Source organism: Plecotus auritus, assembly GCF_963455305.1.
Source record: "Plecotus auritus genome assembly, chromosome: 9".
Classification (NCBI taxonomy): domain Eukaryota; kingdom Metazoa; phylum Chordata; class Mammalia; order Chiroptera; family Vespertilionidae; genus Plecotus; species Plecotus auritus.
This window is the reverse complement of record NC_137783.1, coordinates 111,178,621-111,197,090: the sequence shown is the minus strand read 5'-3', so window position 1 is coordinate 111,197,090 and position 18,470 is coordinate 111,178,621. Positions and strand designations below refer to the sequence as shown.

The following is an 18,470-nucleotide window of genomic DNA, read 5'->3' as shown; positions in this document are numbered from 1 at the left end:
TCAGAATTCCCACTTCCTAGAAGCCCGCAGTTACATCCTCTGAGGGGACTTCAGTGCTTGCTTGTCCCTGCAGCTGCAGAATCAGCTCCATGCTCAGCTCCCTTAGCACACTATCCACCCCTCCCTTCCAGCACATGTCACACAGTACTGTCATGTGTGTACCTGTCCCCCATTCCCTGAAAAGGACCTTGAAAGCAAGATCACAACTTATTTGTTACTGCCTCTAGTATCCAGAATGTTATACCTCGCAGGTGGGTGGCATTAGGAACTGCTTGTCCCACAGATGGGTTAACAGATACCTCTATCTGTCACATGGTTAAAGAAGGGCCTAGGAGTGTGTCTTTATAAGTAAACTTAGAAAACTTACTTCCATTTTTTTATTATTCAATATTTTATACATAATAAATACAAACTTTTTACAGCCACTTTACGTAAAGAAAGCACATCTGCACAGAGGCACTCCCTCTAAGCCGGGCCCTGTGCACTGTGATGCTGGGTTACATGTCCTGGAGGGAGGAGTTCTTCTTAAAAAGGAGGCTTATTTTTACAACTTTGATTTTTTAAAATAAAATTAGCAGCTCTTCCAGAAAATATTTAAAATATAACAAAATTTCAAATAACCCTCTGAGAATGTGGAAAACCCAGATTCAAGGACAATTTGGCTAACTAGAGAGAGAATACAAGACTGGGTGGCAAGAACTGCCTTATTTAAGCACTTTGAAGATTTTTAAAGTGCTTTGAAGATATTTAACATGTAGGCAAAAATCTTAAAAAACCCACCCTTTTAACTTATTTTTTAAACTTAAGAATAAGTTTGATAACACAAAAAGACCTCAAATAGATCAACAGATTAAGAAATGCAAAAACAACAACAACAACAACAAAAAAAAAACACAAAAAAAGAAACAAATCCCAAATCATGGAGAAAATTCAACAGTTGGTACTGTCACCGAAATGATCAAATGGCAGACTGAAAATTTCTTCAGCTATGACCTTAAAAATTCCCATGGGGACATTTGGCGAGCATTTCAAGTTTCTAGAGTCTTAGGAGTTTTCAAAGCATAATACAACTTTTAGATTAAATTTTGCAAATTGGATTTCTTAAAAAAAAAAAAAAAAGCAACTGGCAAACATCCCTTCGTCCCTAGGTAACGCACCCTACCTTCCATAGGAAGTGGAGAGCCAGCAGAGGGCTCTGGGACACCTGCTCTGTGGGCTTGCTGGCCCGTGGAGGAATTCCCCGTGGCTCTCCTCGTGATACGGAGAACTTGTCTTTTCCTTGTCAATTTGCACTTGTGCAGGGTGTGCAATCCTTTAGTCCTTTTTCATAGAAAGCTGGCTTCCTCCATGAGCCACAGGTTCTTCCTTCCAAGGAAATGTCAGTGGGACCTGGGAAGCGGCATTTTCTGTCAGGGGTGACCGCTGGGCTGGGTCAGTCACAACCTGGCTGGCTGGGCCAGTACACTGACTTGGGAATAAAATGATGCCAGCGGCTCTCTAGTAGAGAAGCTCAACAAGGCAAGTGTGTGCCCCCAATTTACCTAGACATTCAGATTCTAAGGATACTGGTCAGAAGAGTATGTGCTGCAAAAATTAAGATGAAAAATACCCAAATGCAAAAAGAACATTAAATCGGCTCATTTCAGATCTGGAAGCTCCATTTCTGCCGTGGCCACAGCCTCCTTTCTACTACCCTATGTGATGGACACGATTTGGCTGCTAGTTCAGCCCCTCCATATTAGCTCCACTAATACTAAATGAATGGCATAAATATTAATACAAAAGACACTGTTATTGTTTAAATCCATTAGTTGTGGTAGAGATGTGCATTAATGCAATTGGCGCCAGACTCAGGGCAGTCCACTTGTTTCTCAGTCTGGGGACTAACTGCGGGGAGGAGCCAGCCTCCCTGGAATCCCTCCTGCTTCCTTATGTAGCCAACATGATCTGATTAAACTTTAACCAGACGAGCAAAAGCCACTTGAAGATGAGAATCTTTGCCACATCCTGTGGCCACAGTAATATACTGTACGAGTGCACACGATCAGCATCTCTGCACTGTGCCTGAACGAGGCCTGGTCTTGAGTCTCATATAAAAATGGACACTGTTAGGCACGAGGGCTGTCCCTCTCTGTTTGGAGGGCCCGCTAGGATTTGTGCTATGGTAGGAGAGATGACATAGAAAATGACAAAAAAAAAAAAAAAAAAAAGGCACAAAATATTCAACATGTGGGAGGAGTCCACCAGGCCACCCAGTCACATATAATCCTCCTGGTTCTTGCTCTGTTCAAGAGTCATCATCATGATGCAAAGGTGCCTAAAAAACAAGACTGGCCAAACTCCAAGCCTGACCTTGATTGTAGCAGTAACAGCCGGGCAAGCCCATCCTCACACCAGTGTGATTTCCACATCCTCCATCTTCTCTGCTGGCCTTCGGTGGTTCTGGGTAGGCGGAGGGGGAGCTGCCCGGACCTGAGCAGGAAACAGTTACACAAATTGTCCATCAGCTTCTGGGTTCCGTGCCTGAATGAGGCATCCAAACCCCAACCAGTCACTTATCCAAGGACATGGGCCCCCAGGGGGTCTCAGAAATGGTCTAAACATATTCTTTCAACCTAATTTTCACCCTTTCCCACTGAGGAGGAGTTATTCGGGATTACATGTGAAACCCGTGAATCAGGGTCTTGCCTAGCTGAAAGCCTCATGGGCACAAGAGTGACTGAGGCCCGAAAAGGCTCGTCCACAGCACAGGCTGGATCTGGAAGGAAGAGCAGTGCCTGGAGAACGGAAAACCTTGGAGCATGTCTTGGCAGGAGAGTTGCAACAGAGAATACTGAAGAAGTAGCTGAGGTTAAGTCATGAAATCTGAGCTTTACTCTGTAGGCAAAGAGGAGTCCTTGGTGGACTTTAAACAGCATTATCAGAGTGTGGAAAGATGAGTTTGGTAACAGTTTGGAGAAAAGAGTGGAGGAGGGCAAAGGTATAATGCAGTCATCTGAATGAGAGTTGCTGTTAGCCTGAACTGCGCCAGCAGTGGGGAGTAGAGAAGTGGAAAGACTGACAGCTGTCTCTGAGGGAAACTTGGCACAATTTGGTGAGGACTGTTTGTGGGAGACCAGAGTACTTTTGGTACAGACACTCTGAGATGTCCACAAGTCTGAAGCTCAGGAAAGAGATCAGATTGGCAGTTATAAATCGGGGAGTTGTCAGTAAATAAACAGTTATCAAAGCTGTGGCGGTAGATGACATTACCCAAGGAGAGTGAGTTTAATGACTTCAAGAGGATTCATGGACAGTGGGGGTTGGTGATGGCAGGCAGAGAGTGAGGAGTAAACAGAGGTGGTTATTTAAGAGCAGATTCTTTTGAACACAGAAGCTCTCAAACCTCAGAGGGCATGAAGTATATCTTATTTCATCTCAGTGCCCCTCAAAGTTGCAAATATAGGCCTGGAAGATAGGTTCTCAATAAATGCTTGCTGGAAAAAAAGTGCTTCTGTTTCACAATTAGACCATGTTGATGCTCATAGACCTTGTTACAATTTAAATACACTTTCACAGCTATCATCCTGAATCTCACCATGGCTCAGAAAAAAGTGCCAATGTAGACTGGACCTTCTAAGATGTGTTGATTTTAAAAAATATATATTTTTATTGATTTCAGAGAGAAAGGGAGAGGGAGAGAGAGATAGAAACATCAATGATGAGAGAGAATCATTGATCGTTTGCCTCCTGCACCCCCTACATTGGGGATAAAGTCCACAACCCAGGCATGTGCCCTAATTGGGAATCGAACCATGACCTCCTGGTTCATAGGTCAACACTCAACCACTGAGCCACACCAGCCGGGCAATGTGTTGATTTTTATACTCTTCCCTTTCAAGACCTTTTTACCTTCCCAAACCCTTCTTACCTTCATATGGGGGAATTAGTAACAAAACAGGGACCATGGGGAAACACTAATTTCTAATGTTCAATTTGGAAGAACTATGCACTCTATAGCCCTCCCAGATAAGAGACTTACAGGTCGCAGCTTGCCATATGAGGTCTCAGGAGTTTGCCTTGGTGCCTGTGAGAAGCCCAGCGATTCGGCATGGACACTATTTTCTAAGGGAAGGAACCGAATAAGCTCATTTTATTTTTTCTTATTGATTTCAGAGAGGAAGGGAGAGGGAAAGTGAGATAGAAACATCAATAATGGGAGAGTATCATTGATTGGCTGCCTCCTGCACGCCCCCTACTGGGGATCCAGCCCTAAAACTGGGCATGTGCCCTTGACTGGAATCGAACCCGGGACCCTTCGGTCTGCAGGCCAACGCTCCATCCACTGAGCCAACCCGGCTAGGGCTATTTGTGGTTTTGAGCAATGAGAATGCTAATACATATCTGTTTGCCCTTCAGGTGAACAAGTGAATTTCTGAATGAAAACCCATTTCAACCCATGTCCAGGAGAACACTTACCATTTGCTGAAGGAGAGCGGGGGAAGTACTGGGAGCTCCTCTTGTCTGGGCTGGGGTAGGGGCTGCTGGGAGGCTGGTCATACAGTGGTAGTGGCGGAAGGGAGCCGGGAGGCTTGGAGGATGGAGAGATCTGCCATGAAGGGAAGGGAGGTTACAAGTGCTTACTCAGGAAGGACAGATTAGCTTCTCTGACTGACTACTTCAGACAAATTACTTTTCTCTGGAGCTGAGTTTTAATTGTTGATTTTTTTTGGTCAGATTCATTAGAAGCACGTGAACCTGGACTAAACACCCCAAAACCCAATTTTGTGTTGCTTAAATCTTTTTCCTCTCATAGATCTCATTATACCATTGATGAGTTCATCTTAAACAGTTATCAAGTCAAATCATTCTCTAGAGTGCCATTAAAAACATACCAAATTAGTCAAGTCAGTAAATTCAATGGGGAACAAAGAAAGGGGACAAGTAATATATTTTTTTATATGTGTAAAAAATAAAATAACTGGCAGAGTTTCTGACTGCCCCGGGTTTCGTAGATGTCAGGCTAAGTGGTCATCCTATCTGATAAAGAGGGAATATGCTAATTGACCATCACACCCTCACAAAGATGGTGGTGACCACAGCCAATAAGGAGGGAATATGCTAACTGACTGCCACACCCTCAAAGATGGTGGTGCCCACAGCCACAAGATGGTGGCGCCAATCCCCTCAGTCCTACCGGGGCGACAGATGTGCGGCACGGCCGGGCCCATCCCCAGGCAGGTCCAGCTGCTCCGCACGCCTGTCTCCGGAGTCCCCCAGTCCTCTTAGCCCCCAAGCTGCCCAGGGCTGGCCCGAGGCGCAGGCAAGCCTTGGATGGCAGCTGCACAGCTGCCCAGGGCCGCCTGAGGCTCAGGTAACCAGGGCCGGCCGAGGCTTGTGCTGCTGGCAGTGGCAGCAGCAGAGGTGTGATGGGGGTGTCACCTTCCCCTGATCGCCGGGTCGCCTCCTGCCCCTGAGGGCTCCTGGACTGTGAGAGGGGGCAGGCCGGGCTGAGGGATCCCCCTCCAGTGCATGAATTTTCATGCATCGGGTCTCTAGTGATATCATATAAACAAGACATGTTCCTTATGGTCCTGGACCTGCCAGGCTGCCATGATAGATCCAAATTAGGGGTTTCCTGTAAAGGCAAGTTTTGCTATAATGAGCTAAGCTTAGGGCCACATGAGTATAATGGGGCTTTGGCAGGCTCATCAATTCTCTGAAATGGACTGACACAACCTGGGCTGGCAGGAGGCTCTGACAGTGAGGGAGAGAAAAAGCAAGCTAATATTTTTACTACATAAACTAACCACAGAGAGAATACATTCCCTCTCTGGTTTGTTTCCGTTTCTTCTCAAAACCATTCTTTTGTGTGTCACATACAATTTGGCATTTTGGTTAATGGATTCAGAGAACAGAATGTGGGAGAGGAGAGGTGTGACACAGCCTTTACAGAAGAGCCTGACCGATAAGTCCTACTTTCCCAAATTTGGTTTTGCAGAAACCTGACAACTGAGGACTGGAGTGGTGAGGGTGAGGCTGAGGCCACAGCCCACTTCTGCATGGGCCCACAGACCCCTTGGGAGTCATTTTCTTTAAATATCTTAACTCAGCTTTCTCTCTTCTCATGTACCTGAATCTCTCTCATCCCTGGAGTGTCACCATTTTCTGAGGCTGAAAGTTCTTCCACTAGCACCGATGGGAAAACTCCAATCCGCCCATTGAATTCTCCTTCCCAGAAGCCATCGTCATCTTGGTTTTCTTTGTTCAAGATTCGGATAATTGCTCCCTCAGGAAAAGTTAATTCGTCATCTGTCTGACCCTCGTAGTCATAAAGTGCTTTCACGAAACAGACTAGGTGGCAAGAGAGAGAAAAATGCAGTGAGAATGATGACAGCCAGGTTACTTGCGACCTCCCCTATGCTCATGTGAGGACTAAGAGAGCATTGTGCAGAGTAGGAGTAAAGCTGTAATTTTTACCCACTGAAGATCAACTTTAGGGTGCGACAATAAAGAATAAAAGTGGCCAAATAAAGGAAAACATGTTACAGAATAGGAATGGAGTTGTGCTTTTAATCTGCTGATGGTTGACTCAGGGGAAATATAGTTTAGGCCAAATGAGACAGATAAAGAGTGCCTTATTTCAGTCTTTACCACTGGCGTCTCCGTTGAGGCTGCCTGAAACGAGCTCGGCCTCCGTGGAATTGCTGGATGTGTGTGACCGACTGTCCAAGGCAGCCAGGGACTGCAGCATGCTCAGGAGACTGTTGGAGGTGGGAAACTGGAGGTACTTTTCTGGCACATACCCCACTTGACCAACTTTGTTTCGAGCCTGAGTAAAAGACATGTGACAAAACAGGTTTGCATACACAATCTGGACAGAGCATAATAAGAACCGAAACACACTCCTAAAAATGTCACAAGAAGGGGTGATATGAGCAAAGGAATATACCTTTACCCAGTCTTCCATATCTCCATCTTCAATCACTTCTAACACCTCATGTTCCTCAATGGTCAACTCATCTGGTTGAGAAGCCTGCAATGTAGGATGGTCATGGACAAAATAAAAAAGGTTAGATAAAGAGAAGATGTGTGCTGATCATAACAAAAACTGGGGATCAAAATACTGAAATGATTTTAAAAACATATCAAACACAAAAATTTAAGTGTTGTAAAACTATCATAATGAGATGAAGTTTTACTTAAAAACAAACAAACAACTAAACAAAATAAAGTCATAACCAAAACTGGAGAAAGGGAGTCCTGCAGAGGCAAGAGGCTCAGTGAACACTGCGGTCTTGGGAAGTAGGGGAGCAGGGTTCCAGCTCCGGTTTCTGCATCTACGGTGAGTTATTCAACTTCTTGATGTCTCCATTTCTTCAATGACAATCCTGCCATTCTCAGGAGGATTGGGGAGTCAATGTGGGATGAATAAGCACAGAGCCATGATGGCTTGGGATGCACAGGCAAAGGAGAAAGCACTGCATTAGAAACCAGAGGGCTACATGGAGGTGCATGCTGGGAAATGCGAGAACTATGTACATGGATTGGATGACAGCTTGAGCAGCACCTAGAATTCATCTGGAATCACTGGCGAACTGTGGCCAAGAAAAGAAAGTTGTAGAAAAGGAAATTATTGAGATCTGTCAAAATTTGGATTTATGATGCTCCAACTAAACTGTGGGGACTGGGCTGACCCACTCAGGTGCTTCTGCATGAGCTGCTGACTGTGCGGCTTTATTACCCTGACAGCAGGAGTTCACTAGCACCAGACACCCAGATACTGCCCTTGAGGCTGCAGAGCCTGAGCACAAACCTCTGCAGAAGGGTTGGAGAGAGACTATGGGGCTTTGTTCCCTAAAGAGACTTGTCCGTCACCTGTTCACTGGGAGGGGGCTGCTGGCCTTTTCTGACTCTCCAGTGAACAATCTTAAAAGCTTCCCTCAAGTCCCAAGATTAATTAAAACTACCAGCTGAGACCATAGTCTCAAAGTGTGAAAAATCTCCAAATTACACAAGCAAAAACAAGACAAGAAAATGGGTCACTTCCTTAAGACTCATTTTCTATTTCATGTACATTAAAACATTTCATCAAACCCAGATTCTGGACATTGTTTGAGATGGAAAAATAGTATTGAAAATAGCTGACCAATCACATAAGTATTTACTCCAGGACCAGAATGTTAAGTAAATTACCTGTGATCTCAAAATATGAGGGAAAAAAGCTCACTGGGTCATCTTTTTTTTAATCCTCACCTGAAGACATGCTTAGAGAGAGGAAGGGAGACAGAGAGGGAGAGAGGACGAGAGGGAGAGAGGGGGAGAGAAGGAGGGGGAGAGAGAGAGAAAGAGACAAGGGGAGGGGGAGAGAGAGAGGCACAGATCGATCGGTGGCCTTCCATACATGCCCTGACCTGGAATCGAACCGACAACCTTTTGGTGCACAGGACTACTGAGCCACTCTAGCCAGGCCTCACTGGTTCTTGACAGCTTTTCCAAAGGAATTTCTTTGCTAATCTGAAACCACATTATACCTTGAATATACCAGCAAAAGGCACCTATATAACAAAGATATTTTTCCTAATTCCACGGCAAGACTTAAAAAGTGCCAACATGCTCCAGCCGGTGGTGCTCAGTGGTTAGAGCAGTGGTCGGCAAACTCATTAGTCAACAGAGCCAAATATCAACAGTACAATGATTGGAATTTCTTTTGAGAGCCAAATTTTTTATAAACTTAAACTTCTTCTAACGCCACTTCTTCAAAATAGACTCGCCCAGGCTGTGGTATTTTGTGGAAGAGCCACACTCAAGGGGCCAAAGAGCCTCATGTGGCTCGCAAGCTGCAGTTTGCCGACCACTGGGTTAGAGTGTCAACCCAAGCACCGAAGGGTCACAGGTTGGATTTCTGGTCAAGGATGTGTACCTGGGTTGCAGGTTTTATCCCCACCCAAGTTGGTGCACGTGCAGGAGGCAACCAATCCATGCTTCTCTCTCCCACTCCATTCTCCCCCCACCCCCTCGCCCCCCGCTCTCTAAAATCAAATAGAAAAAATGTCCTTGCGCGAGGATTAAAAATAACAACAACAACAACAACAACAAGTACCAAGAGCCAATCTTAAGAACACCTTTAAATATATTGTTGTCACCCTGGCTGGGTAGCTCAGTTGGTTAGAGCGTCCAATATGCCAAAGTTGAGAGTATGAGCCTCAGTCAGGGCACGTACAAGAATCAACCAATGGCCCTGGCTGGTGTGGCTCAGTTGGCTGGAGCGCTGTTCCATGCACCAGAAGGTCTATTCCCGGTCAGGGCATATACCTCGGTTGTGGGTTTGGTTGGGGCTTGAGGCACGTGCAGGAGGCAACTGATTGATGTGTCTCTTCCACATCGATGCTTCTCTCTCTCTCTCTCTCTCAAAAAAAAATCAATAATAATAATAAAAAGACTTTAAATATATTGTTGTCCTTGTAAAAAAGTCATGGAGGTCCATGCAAGTTGTCCAACATTGTTATATAAGCAGACACCTTCTTGATCATACCACCTCCAAGAAGTGACCAATTCTTCTACTTGACAAGGTCAGGTCCTCTGCATGGCACTAAGGACCCTAGAGAGTCTGGTCTCCAGGTCTCTTGATGCTCCGGCCCTAGCACACTGGTCCTATTCTCTGAACACACCATGTACCCTTGCCTCTATGCTTTTACCAGGCTGTTCCTTATTTCCAGCAGTCGCTGCTCCCTCTTTCCTATCCAGTGAATGGGTTTAGATTACTATGAGTTCAAGTCCAACTTCAGTCTGTAATTTTCTTTCTTTTTTTTAATATATTTTATTGATTTTTTACAAAGAGGAAGGGAGAGGGATAGAGAGTTAGAAACATCGATGAGAGAGAAACATCGATCAGTTGCCTCCTGCACACCTCCTACTGGGGATGTGCCTGCAACCAAGGTACATGCCCTTGATCTGAATCGAACCTGGGACCTTTCAGTCCGCAGGCTGATCCTCTATCCACTGAGCCAAACCAGTTAGGGCACAGTCTGTAATTTTCAATTATCTTCATAATTTAGGCAAGTGACCATAAGACCTCTCTGAGCCTCAGTTTTCTTTTTATTCTTATTAGAATGTAAGCTCCATGAGAGCAAAGATTTTTGTCTGTGTTGATCAATGCTAGATCCTTGAACCTAGTTTTTTAGGTACATGGAAGGTGCTCAAGTCATATTTGTTGAATTAATGGCTTGGGAAGGGATTAGAAAAAAATACTTACAGTGCCAGGCACACAGTACTTCATAAATGGCAGCCACTATTATTACTCATGATTTGAGGCCCAGCTCATGTTTTCCCAGACTACCCACAAGGAGCTGGTTGCTTCTTCCTCCTGCTCTCATAAGGCTTTGCACATCCCTCTAACACTGACTACCATGGCATCATAGTTAGCTGTTCGCCCTTGTGGGCTTTCTACTAGAATGACTTACTTAAAGCAGGGAAGGTAATCTCCTCAACCCAACTAAATACAGCAAATTGGTCAGTAAATGGTTATTAGTAAAGACACGGTCTCACACTGCCACCTAAAGTCCTAATATACACTGACAGCCAGAACTCCAGAAGCAGCCATGCCCTCAATTACCCCCACTGTCTCTCTAAATTTCCTGTTTTCTTTTAAAACAATATGCTTTTTTTTTTCTGAAGACAAAAGTAATGTATGTCTTTGTAAAAAAGCTAAAAATATGCATAATTGAGATGTTAAGGTACACACAATTTGGTATCTTCTTTTGACATAGCATTTCTTCTTACACAAAAAACTCACTATTGTAATTTTCAATTATTTTCATACTATTGTTATTGTTACATTATATCAGTAGCTAATATATTTAACTATTTTCTTATTGAATTGCCAACTTTGAGCTATTATGAAGTAGATGCTTTATAAAATGATGAAAGAACATTTTGTATCCAAAACATATTTCTATATTGTGGGTCATTTCCTTAGGATTTATGCTAGTAGGGTCAAAAGCTATGAGCATTTTCTTTTTTTTTCATTTCAAGTTTTTAATGAAAGTTATATATAATATTACTTTATTCCTACATCTTCTCAATTGTTTCTTCCTTGTATTTTCCCTTTTCCTTTCCTACTTGGTGAGATTTGGCTTTACGTTCAAGGATCTTTTTGCGGTCTTTGTCCAGCTTTAGTCTAGTGATACCACCTTGCTGGGGTGAATACCCACATGAACAGTTGTACCATTAGCTTTCTCTCGTTGCACTCATTCAATGTAGATGACATATCTGTTCCTGTAAACCTGGACTACTTTGCCAATTTGCTGCCCTTTGTAATGTCCTTGAACATCCTGAACTTCATCATCCTTTTGGATGGGCACGGATCGAACATTGTACTTCTCTCTCAGCTCTTTGGAAAGAGGAAAAGACATAATCTTCCTTCGAATGTGGGAAGGTGCACTGAAGTGCCTTTTACGGTTCTTGCTCCGGTCAGAAGTCACAAAGGGATTGAACTTCATTTTGACTGCTGGCGCTCCTACGAAGGCCACAAGAGGGAAGAGACCCACACACTGTTTCCAGTTCTTTATGAGCATTTTTAAGGTTTTTGAATCTGGTTCTTAAATACAGCTTTTCTTTATTTTCACAAGATTAATCCAAGCCTTTTTGCTATTCTGGACTATAGAAATCACTATTAGGCTTATATTTAATCTCCATTCTAGCCTGTCCTCTATAGTTATCTATATCAGGATCAGGGTTACCTTCTTAAAAGTCCAGTCTGACTTTAGGACATCCAAAGGCTCCTCCCAGGCAGGATAAAAGGCAAACGTCAGTCTGGTCTACAAGGCCCTTTGCTGTCTGATAGCAAACATCTTTACTTACAGCTGCTCTGTTGCCCACACTTGATGCTCATGCACCACTGAATTTCCCAGACACCATAGGCTCATCACACTGTGTCTGTATCTACGGTTCTCTTTGCTTAGAAGGCTCCTTCCCTTCCCTTCCTTCTCACTGTATCTAGAAAGATCTAAGAATTCATGATCTAATTTAAATGCCATCTTGTCTGTAAAATTTCTCCCAACCATCACAGGGAGAATTAGCAGTTTTACCTCTACTATGTTTTCAGACATATTCTATTTTTTCAATTTAATATTTATTCTTCCCAGACTTCCATTTTTGGGGGACATGGATTATGCTACATTCATTCTTGCATCTGCAAAAGTTATCACAAAATGGGGCACTTAATAAATGCTTAATGATTAACTGATCAAATAGATTTGTATAGTCTGTTTACCATAGGGACATACCTGGGATATGCCAACAGAGGGGATGTTGGATGAATGTGAGATGTTTGTAATCACTCAGACACCTAGAACCCTTCTCCACTTAAAGATCTCAAATTTTAATCTTGAAACTTCAAAGTAAATACAATATTGAGACACGGTGAGTTTTATAATCTCTATAACAACTCTCCATGTATCTCAGAAGATGATTTCAAATTTTCAAAAGATTATCTAAACAGTTTACATAAGAAAAACACATACCCCAACTGTTTCAGAAAAGAGGAAGTATTTTTAATTTAAATATACAATGAAAGGATGTTAAACTAAAAAGTCTGGAAATCACTGATATCGAAGAGTAAATACTGCCAACTTTGGTTTATCCAGGGATGGGGATGGTGGGAGTGAGACTATCCCGTATATGATTGCTGAAGATTCTCTCCAGACCCTTCCTCTGTTGTTGTCCCCTAAGCACTGGGTTTCCATCAGCATGAGAGCCAGAGGAGGGTTCATTTGTTCATGCCTTTCTTACATCATTTATTTAATCCACAATTATTTACTGAGTACCTACTATGTGCCAGGCACAGTCCTACATGCTGAAGACACATAGACAAGGTATACAGACACAGACAGGTTTCTGCCTCCATGAACTTTTAGTGGGGAGTCAGACAAAGAAGTGTAAAAACAAATAAGCTTAAGTGTAGTTGATGACAAGTGCTATATAGTAGATAAAAGAGGGCAAAGGGCAAAGGGATAGAGAGGAGTGACTGAGCAGTCACTATTTGAACTGAGCCTCAATGAATAGCAGAGGGCAGTTAAACAAGATTTGGGAAAAGACAGTTCTAGGTAGAGGAAAAGCAAGTGCAAAGTTATCAAGACAGGAAGAAGCCTGGTGCCTTTGAAGATGGAAAGGCAGCCAGAGTGGCCAACGTATAGTGAGTGAGGGGTTAGGAGGGGGAAGGGTCTGGCGTGAAGCTAGGGAGACCGGCAGGGGCCAGACCAATCTAGTGAAGAGCTTGTTTTTCTAAATGTGATGGGAAGCTTAAAAGGGTTTCAAGCAGGGGAACAAAATAATCTTCTTTATGTGTTAAAGATAATTCTGGCTGCAGAATGGAAAATGGACTATTGGGAGGCAAGTATGAAGAAGGGATACCAATTATGAGTGGTTTTTTTCCATCAAAGCAATGGCCTCCCTAGACCAAGATGCTGAAAAGGGAATGGATTCAGGATACGTTTTGAAAGTGGACTCAATAGGACTGACTGATGGACTGGATGAGCGGAGTGAGGCAAAGAGAAAACGAGGGGAACTGAAACCCAGTTTACTGAGTAAAAACTTAATGTGCAAGCAGGGCAGGGGTGAGTGAGACTGAGAACTATTATACTAAACCAAGTTTGGGTATTCTGGCATCTATTTATCCAGGTCCTTGCTTAATACGGAAACAAGAGTTGGTTATATCAAGATTAGGAAAGGTAAAGATGAACCTGCTTTGTAAAAAAATTTTATTTTAATATCAATTTGAGGATCACCTTAGTAGAGGGTCTAGTGTTAAGCAGGCAAATGATAACAAGAGTAAGAGTTCTATGTACTGAAAGTTTATCAGATGCCAGGCACTATGACAAGTGCTTTGCTATAAAAGTGTTATTTTATTTCAACTAGCCTTATAATATCTTCCCCATACTATAGATAAGAAAACTGAGGCACACAGAGTCTAAGGGACTAGTGTGGTCATATAGCTCCTTAAGAGGCTGATACAGGATTTTAACCCAGGTAAATGACATCAGAGCCCAGACTCTTCACCATTATGTTATGTTACCTCTAATATTAACCGAACGCCAATTTTATGTTAAACACAGTATGAGAGGCTGGGTAGATACAGTTATATGTATCTTCAGAGCCATTACAATTTAATATGAGCAATGTGTTAGAGAAATACAAACCTTGTATGAATAAACAACTTTGCAGGTGAGTGGATAATTTCTTAAGGTGCCAGAAGGACTGGAACTGCTGTCATCAAAAACATCCATGTTGTCTTCAAACTCTTCTTCTTCTCTTTCAGTATCTGCATTAAGCTAGGAAAAATTAGAAGCCATTAGTTACCTTGAAAACTTCAAGAAAGTGGTTGAAAGCAAGAGAAATACTTAAAACCTGATTATTTCAAAATATGAATTTATTCAACTGCATCCTATATAATAAAAGCCTAATATGCTAAGTGTCTGGTCATCCGTTCAACCAATCAAAGCATAAAATGCTAATGATATGATAAGGCTGCTCAACCACTCGCTATGATGTGCACTGACCACCAGGGGGCAGATGCTCTGACTGGTAGGTTAGCTTGCTGCTGGGGCCGGGCTGATCAGGCCTGAGTGAGCTGGGTCGGACACGCCCTAGAGCCTTCCTGCAGTCCCTACCGGGCTGGCCAACCTCCCGCATCCCTCCCTGGCCCTGATCGTGCACTGGTGGGGACCCTTGGCCTGGCCTGCGCCCTCTCACAATCCAGGACCCCTTGAGGGATGTCGGAGAGCTGGTTTTGGCCTGATCCCTCAGGCCAGGCCGAGGGACCCCACTGGTGAACGAATTCATGCACCAGGACTCTAAAATAGAAATAAAAGTATCTATTCTCACTTGCATTTTTCATGTTATGAAAGGACACAGGTTTTTAAAACCAAGAGTAAATGTCTTTCAAATTTTTATCAGCATCCTTTCACTTTTCACTGTTAAACACCAACTAATAAAGACCTCTTACCATTTTAAACTGATCATACTGGGGAACATCAAAAAGATTTCTAAATGCTACCAAGGATGTGGAGAAACAGGCTTTCATCTACGGCTGATAAAAATGTAATTTGACATATTCCTTAAGAAAAATAACCTACCTACTGAAATAAAAATTAAACATACCGCTTGATCTAGCAATTTCACTTCTGTAAATCCATTATGAAGAAATAAAAGCATCAGGATGTGGGACTATATAATCTAGGATGTTTACTGCAACATTGTATGTAGTGGCAAAAGCCTGAACAAATCTATATGGTCATCAGTAGAGGAATGTCTGGATAAACTGTGATGTGTCTATATTATAGATCAATAACACAAATTAAAAATGAGTTAGGGAATAGAAAGCCCAAAAATAAACCCTCCCATATATTATTTAATGATTTTCTACAAGGGTCCCAACACTATTCAATGGGGAAAGGACAGTCTTTTCAAGAAATGGTACTGGGAAAATGAGATATCTACATGTAAAAGAGTGAAGTAGATCCTTACCTTATAAAAATTAACTCAAATTGATCAGAGACCTAAATGTAAGAGCTAAAACTATAAATTCCTAGAAGAAAACACAGGGGAAAAGCTTCATGACACTGGATTTGGCAATGATTGCTTGCATATGACACCAAAAGCACAAGTAATAAAAGAAAAAAATATAGATTGGACTTGATCAAATAAAAAACTTTTATGCATCAAAGGACAGAGTAAAAAGGCAACCTACAAAATGGGAGAAAATATTTGCAAATCATATATCTGATAAGGGATTAATATCCAGAATAGTAAATAAAGAATGCCTAAAACTCAACAGTAAAAAAACAACCCAATTCAAAATGGATAAAGGACCTAAAAAAACATTTCTCCAAAGAAGATATCCGAATGGGCAATAAGCACATGAAAAGATGTTCAACTTCACTAAGCATTGGGGAAATGCAAATACAAAACACGTTATAACAAGGTATCACTTCACACCCATTAGGATGGCCATTATCAAAAGACAGGAAATAAGTGGAAAAACTGAAGCACTTGTGTACTGCTGTTAGGAATGTAAAATGGTGCAGGTGCTGTGAAAAATGGTATGGCAGTTCCACAAAAAATGTAACATAGAATTACCATATGATCCAGCAATTTCACTTCTAGGTATATACCACAAAGAATTTGAAAGCAGGAACTTGAATAGATATTTGTATACCAATGTTAATAGCAGCATTATTTACAGTAGCCAAAAGGTGGAAGCAATCCAAGATGAATGGACAGATATACAATGGAATATTATTCAGCCTTGAAAAGGAAGGGAATTATGACACATGCTACAATATGGGTAAACCTTGAGGACATTAAGTTAAATAAGCCAGCCACAAAAAGATAAAAACAGTACAATTCTACTTATGTGAAGTACTTAGAATAGTCAAATTCACAGAGACATAAAGTAGAATTTTGGTTGCCAGAAATAGGGGTTTGTGGGGGCGGGGGGATGGAGTTTTACTTTTGAAAGATGAAAAGAGTTCTGGAGATGGAAGATGGTTATGTCTGCACAACAACGTGACTGTACATAATGCAACTAAACTGTATACTTAAAAATGGCTTAAATGGTCAATTTTATGTTATGTATATTTTACCACAAAAGGGGCATTTTTCTTTTTGAAATACAGCATGAGGAAAACAATTTTTAATGAAGTTTAAAAGTGTATTAGTCACCACAGCTAAAAGGCACATATTAATTAAAATGGTACAAAATATAAAAAATGTATTTACCTAGAGTGCTGGCCATGATATTAAAGTACAAATAATATTTATATAATCATAACTATCTGACAGGGGAAGGTAGAGTAAGAAGAGTAATGACTGGAGAACAGAAGAGGTGACTGACTTGTTTTTTATATACCCCTGTACTATCTGAACTATTAGAACAAGCATGTTTTACTTTTTAAACTAAAAATCCAATAAAGATGAAACAAAACTAGGCTTAAAGGTTTCTTTGTTTGTAGCTACATATAAGCACTTATTTGGCTACATTTCCCCCTGTTTAAACATTCAAAGGCACCAATTTTGCACATTAAGGATATAAGGAATGAACAGTCAGAACTGGGCCTCACAATAGAACAATTAATTAAAATATCAAATACCAACTATATGTTAAACACTATGCTAGGCTCTTAAATATGAAATGGAGGGCACCATCCATGCTTTGCAGGAGCTCATAATCTAAGTGGAAAACTACTGCAACTAAATGCTAAGTGCGTAGGAAAGTATGAATATGGAAGAGGTCACTGGAGAAGGTCAGAGATTTCCTGGATTTAATGAGTCAAAAAGTAGAGGCTGCCTTTATTGTTAAGTTCTACTTTTTAATAAATTAAAATGACTTCTCTTAATTAATTATCACTAAGGTTTTAAAACGGACTCTCCTCTTAACTGCATTTCTCTAACAAAATTCTACAGAATTTTTTTTGTGTGTGTGTGGGTTTCAGAATATTAAATCATGCATATTTTCCATCACATTTATTGGTTCCATTTCAAAATATCTGTATATTCTCATTTATAACTACTATTGAAAATCTTCACAACCAAGTGAGGTAATTGTCTACCTCATCTTACAAATAATTCATCTATGGTCAGTCAGGTTGATGACAAAGTAGGCTCAAATCTTGACCTTTCAAACCACCTCAGGCTTATGATTCTACTATTTCCCAACAAGGCATTGTGTCATAAAAGATGAGGATCATATGCTAGAAATTGCTTTCATATTCTAGTAAAGGTTATAGACAGTAAAAAAAACTGTTGCCATTACAAAACAAAATAACAAAAAACACCCATACATCTTTAAAAACTAAAATTAAAGTCAATGTGGGTAGAACAAGTTTCCAAAAATATATAAGGAATGTTAATATGTACTGTGCTTTGGCACTGGGAATCAATCCAAAACATTTTATCTTGGCAACGCTGTTTGATACTAAACATTCCATTTTTCCCCTTTATATTCTGAGTTCACTTTTTGATTCTCATGAAAGGGAACGAAAGGTTGTAGCGACAGCAGTAGGGGTCACCGCCATGTGCTTTTTGCATTGCTCTGTTTCATAACAACTGCTCTCTTACCCTTTCCCCTTCCTGTCACCTGACAGAACTTCAATCACTATTCTTTCTAGCTGTACTAATATTTTCCCTTTCTTTGAAGTTGTAAAATGCTCACTCTTATTGCAAGGGCAGATAAGGACCTTTTTGAGTTGGTTTCAGTAGCCATCTTCTTGTACTTGGCAAAATAAGCTCTGAAAGGGCTTTAAGGTCCTATAATGAACTAGAAAGCAATGGGTCCTCTAGGTTCAACACACATGGGTTTGAATGCTGACTATGCCATTTACTTGTTGTGTGACTTTGGGAAAATTATTTAACTTCTCAACTTAATCTCTATAATGGAGATAATACTTCTTCATATGAAAAGGTGTTCAACATTATTAATGAAATGCAAATTA

General features: G+C 41.4%; 1 protein-coding gene and 1 pseudogene across 4 annotated transcripts in view; both read right to left on the bottom strand.

The window, feature by feature from the left end:
- Positions 1–365: 365 nt before the first annotated feature.
- Positions 366–18,470, bottom strand: part of FCHSD2 (FCH and double SH3 domains 2) — a 228,672-nt gene continuing 210,567 nt past the window's right edge. For 2 of the 3 annotated variants that reach the window (XM_080688538.1, XM_080688540.1), the window contains 6 exons: positions 14,178–14,309; positions 6,634–7,015; positions 6,113–6,333; positions 4,459–4,588; positions 4,022–4,104; positions 366–2,472 (listed from right to left, as the gene is read on the bottom strand). In XM_080688538.1, coding sequence (XP_080544664.1) covers positions 2,389–2,472; positions 4,022–4,104; positions 4,459–4,588; positions 6,113–6,333; positions 6,634–7,015; positions 14,178–14,309 — 1,032 coding nt within the window. In that variant the 3' untranslated portion in view covers positions 366–2,388. The remainder of the gene's footprint in view (positions 2,473–4,021; positions 4,105–4,458; positions 4,589–6,112; positions 6,334–6,633; positions 7,016–14,177; positions 14,310–18,470) is intronic. The other variant, XM_080688539.1, reaches the window with a different exon arrangement.
- On the bottom strand, positions 10,941–11,649 carry LOC308258231 (large ribosomal subunit protein uL24-like; annotated as a pseudogene). Its single transcript has one exon. The product of its transcript is annotated as a large ribosomal subunit protein uL24-like (transcript).